The sequence below is a fragment of the Pezoporus wallicus genome, unplaced genomic scaffold (assembly GCF_028554395.1).
Source record: "Pezoporus wallicus isolate ANWC-B61680 ecotype Strahan unplaced genomic scaffold, APGP_CSIRO_Pwel_v1 contig_5767, whole genome shotgun sequence".
NCBI lineage: Eukaryota > Metazoa > Chordata > Aves > Psittaciformes > Psittacidae > Pezoporus > Pezoporus wallicus.
Genome location: NW_026640599.1, coordinates 4,241,631 through 4,247,515, shown reverse-complemented (window position 1 = coordinate 4,247,515; position 5,885 = coordinate 4,241,631). Strand labels below are relative to the sequence as shown.

The window sequence follows — 5,885 nt, the reverse complement described above, 5'->3', positions numbered from 1 at the left end:
GTACTGAAGGCGGGTATCTCAGCATTCACTGGATCAGAGTCCCAGTCTGGAGGCCATGAAAGTACTTGTACTCCAGTACAGCAGCTATTTCACTTTCAGACAGATCAAGGCCTGATTGATACCTTGTTGTGAAGGCAGTTGTCTTCACAACCGTCAAAGATGAATAAGCTACAGTTGCAACATTATCAAGCACTTCTGCAAAATACAGAAAGCAAATTTCAAAGGCTGATTTTCTGCCGATAGTTAAGATTTGGTTGTGCTTTAACAACTGAAACCCAGAAATTTTGCAAAAGGTCAGGTGACTGGAAAAAGCATTTACAAAAGGGGAAGTGGCAGTGTAAGAACGAGGAAGGGGAAAAAAGGCCGAGATTAAAAATTGTATTTATATATAAAAATTTATTTAGGTGATGTCACAAACAGTTTAATTATCAATTTACAAACACTTCGTGTTATGCATATTATTGAAACTATCAAGAAAGGAAAAAGAGAGCAGGTAACGGCAGCTTTTTCCTGAAACAACTAAAGGTATACCCTTACCATCATGCGCATTACTGGATCATAGTATTACCTTCATCATACTCCCTAGTATGCAAGGGAAAAGCAAAACAAAATACTGAGATGTAGAATGATTAAACTGTGAACCAGCGAACATGGTTTTCATGAACATCAGACTACAAAAGTCTAGTCTGATGCTCAGGATCTTTAAGCGTTCTGTGAGGATAAAAACAGAGAATAATTTATTCTAAATTATTCTATTTGACCAAGAATTTTGTAATGAACAATTGAGATAGATAGAACTGATTTCTGGCAATGACAGCAATGGTTAATGCATTTTTCCGAGAAGAATGGAGAGGCAATACTGAGCCCCACAGGATAGTTCTGTTGATAACCTGAGTTATTTTACCAAGTGTATGATACTGCTTCAAGTCAAATATACATTTATGTTGCATATATTCTCAATGAAATGGTAAAAGTAACAGCTGTAACAAGACAAGTTATGATTTATTACTTTTTTTTAACAAATATAGTACATAGGTTTTTGAAGTGTCCGGTTGCGATCTGCAAAGATCCAGGATTGCACACAAGTTTGCTCAAATGAGAAAGGTTAATCTGCGCACTGAATTGGCTTATACTTTCAAAGCAGTATTTTAGGGCAGGATTCTCCTCCAGGAGACTGCTCCTGACCTCATTCAACCAATGTTCAATTTATTCACCTTCCTGAATCTTTGCCCTCTTTGGATAGTCTGTGACAAGTGCTGCGCTGCAGGAATTCCTGTTTTCCAGCAAACTGGCTTGCTCTGCAGGTTTGTAGTCCATTGTTACAATTGCTGATTGGGTAAAATGAATTTCCTACGTCTTCTCTAGCACAGCTTGCAACGCAACAGAAGCAGAGGTAAAAGAATGCACTAGTATACCAGAGCTCCACTTAAACACCAACGGAGTCAGGCTGTTGGCACCAATAAAAAATTCTGTATTTAACAAATCTGCAGGTATGTAAAATCCAAAGTCAGTCAGTTTTATAAATAAACTCACCCAGTTAGTCTGACTGCCATCCCAACTGGCCTTCTGTTTTCATGGAGTCTGGGAAAAAAAAAAAGTAATTGTCTGAAGTTATACAAACAGACATAAATTTGTAGGAATGAGTATCAGCCATCCTACGCATGCACCAATTATTGCACTCACACTAAAACTAGGGTTTCTCACTTTGCTCTTTCTGCATAAAGCAAAGTTACTCCTCTTCATTGGCACCTTAGAAAGCTAGCTTCAAACACCACACTGTTTTGCATGACTTTGTTTTTACTGGTTAACCTTCCTGGAACTGCAGAACTAGAGACACAGGCACTACATCAAGCTGAAAGTTAAGGAGCTTTCAACTGAAAGGAGAAATTAAATCCAGTCAGGCTGCCTAATGCTATCCTTTGAAATTATGAAAACAAAATGAGTTCCATCAAACAATCTGGAAGAAAAGGTCTTTGTAAAACACCTCCTCTTCCTCTTGAGAGCATGAATGTGGAAAGGCTTAGATTCTGGCCTGGGCCATAAATCCGTAAAAGGCTATTCTCTCCCATTTTAATTCTCTGATTTTTTTTCCCAAATGTGAACTCATGCCTTATTTCTCTAAGGTAGTTTTAAACAGCGTAATAAGGGCTTGCAAGGAGCTGGGGAGGTACAGGGGAAGCCCACAGGTCACCTCCAAGAGTAACATTTCCTTGCTGCTGCCTTACCAATAATAAACTAGGCCTCATCTATGTTTAACAGTTGCTCAAACCATTATTTCAGTTTTTAAACAGTTGTGACTACTACAAATTAAAAACTGCCTTAATAATAGGAAGGTGGTTAAACCCATGCTGAACAACTCAACAACTTTAACTTTTGCTTTTCATTGTGCTGCTAAAGCATTACTGTTTTACAAACATTAAACTTCTGGTATTTTGAGTTATTTAGTTAAAACAAACACGTTGAATTTGTCTTTGCACAATTTCTGAGGAAAACAAAACAAAAAAAAAAAAATCGATGCCACTGCCAAGAATTAACGAAGAAGTTTCCACAAAACCAAAGAGGATCGAGACCTCTGGTGCCTTAGCAGACAACAGCACAAAGCTCTGCACTGACAGACCGACTGCTGTGGAAGAAGTTACAAGCCTGGTTAACATGACAAGCTGAAGATCCAGTCTCAGGTGAGAGGAAAGCTACAAGCCATCACACATCTTGTGCTCACAAAAGATCCATAGCAAAACAAGAACTGAGCTGTTGTTCTTGGGAACGGAGAAATCTAAACAGAGATATCAGAAAGTAAGTTGCATAAATCCAGAGCACCAACCACAGAAGGCCACAAGGCCTGCACTGGGACTGTTTATCTCTGTTACTGCCTCATGTTTGCTCCCTTGCTTTGTCGCAGGCTGGCCCAGAGAAGTCACTTTTGCTAAGTCAGGAATCCGTGCGACAAACATTTCCAGAGTCCCTGAAAAAGGGTTCTCCCTTTCCAGGTCAGGCTAACAGAGATGAACAATTTAGCCACTCCTCTGCACAGGCAATCCCCAGGGAGCAAAGCATCTCATGAGCAAGCAAAAACCTTTCAGGAATGTGCAGGTTCTTCCTACAGTCCTAAAAATACTGTTTAGAAATAAATATAGCCAGTATAACAGAATCTCCCTATTGTCATTCAGTTGGCATGAAACTCAGCGCTCGGAATTTTCTATGCTAGGGATTTCAGACACTATAGTCACCAGTTTGAGAGAAGCAGCACAACCCCTACATATAGGCAGGCAACCTTTCACAGCCACAGAGCTCACTGTCATAGCCCAGGGCACAGAGAGGGTGGATCTGCCCATGTACGTCATGTTATCCTAACTTAGTGACACTGGATGCCTACACTGAAAGCAGAACCTTAACGTACACAAAATCTTCCCTACTTTCTCTAATCACACCCACCATTTTTCCCCATAAAACCAGGCCAGAACATGTGAACTAAATATGCAAATCTCAGCTGTGGCCATTCACGTTTAAGTTCATCTTTATTCATATCAATATTTCTGGCCTCCCACACAGCCTGCAACTGCCACATGCTCCTGTAGTTAACAGGAGGGTCTGTACTCTTTGCCTTACACACAGATAATTCTATTGCTGAGAAAGCAAATTCTTTTAAGACAACTCAGAGGAAAAAACAAAACAAAGCACCTTTCTTCTAAGGCCTTAAGGAAAATGCCGTTATATACTAGGGGAGGGAATCTGCAAGGTTCCCAGTTCCTGGTGGCGAGAGAAATAAATGCGGCAATTATTTTGCTGAAAGCATGCTTTTTTCCTCCAGCAATGCCCACACCTCCCACGGTGGCCAGCTGGACACCCGTGCAGCCACATGCCTTGCCAGCTGACACCATGACCCACCATAACTAAGTACCAAAGTCAGCATGAGCTTAGGTCAGTGCCATAACAAGGGACCTGCTGACCAACTCGAGGGTGCCTCAACTGTCCCCGTCTCCTCTTCCCCTTCGAGGGGGCACGGTGCCCAGCCAGGGCAGTGGGGAAACACGCGGCCGCCAGCCTGTCACACCTGGCTTTTCTCCTCCTGCTTGGGGCTCTGTGAGGGTGCAGGTGCTGGTGGTGGTGGTGTCGGCGAGGCCTGCGTCTCGACCTCAGCACGCGGCTTTCTGGGGATGAGCGACTTGAGGGGTGCCATCCACTTCATCCACAGGTCGAGGTCGACATCACCCCAGGGCAGGTTGGGGTCCTTGGCTGCCCGCCGCCTAAAGTCCTCGTCGTAGTTCATCCACGAGGTGCCCCCGTAGGTGGCATGCAGCTTCCGGATGGTGTCCAGGTACTTGAACATGGCCCCGCAGCGCGCAGGGTGCTTCTCGCACAGCACGCTGGCGTACACCAAGAAGGCCGAGACCCACTGGTCCAGCGTGTCCCCCGGGCGCGGGCCGTACTCGGGGGCCAGCTCTGTGTGGAGCAAGGAAAAGAGGTCAATGAACTCCCCCCGCCAGATCCGCTCCTTGGTGGCCTTGGCCAGCTTGTAGCCCAGCGGCCGCCGCAGCCCTACGTAGGGGGTGGCCGCCGGCTCCGCCGCTGCCGCCGCCGCCGCCTCGCCCTGCCCCGCCGACGCGGCCGCCGCCGCCGGGCCCCCAGACGCGCCGCTCGCCGCCGCCGCCGCTGCCGCCGCCTCGGAACAGGGGCTGGCAGCGGCCGCAGCTGCACCGAGCGCGGCCTGCCGCTCCAGCCAGCGCGGGTTCACGTAGACGGTCCGCAGGCGCGGCGCGGCCCCCGCCGCCGCCCGCGCCGAGCCTTCGGCGCCGGCTCTGCCCCCGCCGGGACCGGGACCGGGACCGGGACCGGGACCGGGACCGGGACCGGGACCGGGACCGGGACCGGGCCTGGGCCTGGGCCTGGGCCTGCTGCTGTGCTGTGCTGTGCTGTGCTGTGCTGTGCTGTGCTGTGCTGTGCGTGCGCACCTCGGCGGGCCGCCTGCGGTGAGACACGGAGTTAAACGGCCCCCGCGGTGTCGCACGGGTTCGTGCTATACGGCGTTTAAACGTGCTGGGCTTCGAGCATATGGCGTATCTACTGTTTATTATATATATATATAAAAAAACCCCATATCTGACTATATAGTGTATGTACTATATGTATAGACTGATATTATACATATAAACACATAGACATACATATACAATACATACTATGCACATATACATACTATATATATACATTATACATATACACTGTATAAAACTATAGAGTTACATATAGAATATTGTGTATGTATACACACTTGCTATATATCTACATATACATGCTACTGTACGGTAGGCATGCAGTAGCAGTCACTTGCCATTATTATTGCTCCAATAAAGCAAATGTTTGGAGTAGTAGTGACATTCCATCACTCTTCAGTACAAATAAGCATCTTTTTATCCTTTTCGCTTTATAGAAAATGTTTTTGTTGTTGGTTTGGTTTTTAAGGGTGCTGTTGCCAATCCAGCTGTCCTAGCTGAGCACTATAGCCAATCTGAGCAAACACTTGCCAGGACTTCTCAGCGTGTCTCAGCAACTGACCGGCAGGTCCCATGCCAGGTAAAAAACAGCAGAACGTAAGGACGTGGACCTACTGCAGAAGGGCCACAAAGATGCTCAGAGAAATGGAGAGCTGGGTTGTTATCTTGTCTTCCTCATTCTCGTCTCTCATCTTCCTGTGAAGACAGGCCGAGAGGTTGGGTTGTTCAGCCTGGAGAAGAAAAGGTCCCAGGGATACCTTATAGCAGCCTTTCAATACCTAAAGGGGCCTACAAGAAAGCTGGAGAGGAATTTTTTAAAAGGGCATGTAGTGACAGGACAAGTGGGAATGGCTTTCAGCTGAAATAGGAGAGATTTAGATTAGACATAAAGAA

General features: G+C 46.1%; 1 protein-coding gene across 1 annotated transcript; it reads right to left on the bottom strand.

Annotated features, from left to right (window-relative positions):
• Positions 1–983: 983 nt before the first annotated feature.
• Positions 984–5,683, bottom strand: LOC130604702 (uncharacterized). Its single transcript, XM_057419436.1, has 4 exons — positions 5,607–5,683; positions 4,052–4,796; positions 1,534–1,581; positions 984–1,447 (listed from the first exon to the last, which is right to left on the bottom strand). The coding sequence occupies exons 1-3, from the start codon at positions 5,681–5,683 to the stop codon at positions 1,573–1,575; spliced, it is 831 nt and encodes a 276-aa protein (XP_057275419.1). The 3' UTR covers positions 984–1,447; positions 1,534–1,572.
• Positions 5,684–5,885: the final 202 nt, after the last annotated feature.

Excerpts from the sequence above, each read along its gene's own strand:
- LOC130604702 (XM_057419436.1), bottom strand. The coding sequence starts at position 5,683 with ATGAGAGACGAGAATGAGGAAGACAAGATAACAACCCAGCTCTCCATT. Across the intron at positions 4,797-5,606 it reads ATCTTTGTGGCCCTTCTGCA|AGCCGGCGCCGAAGGCTCGG; the intron begins GTAGGTCCACGT and ends CGGCGGGGGCAG.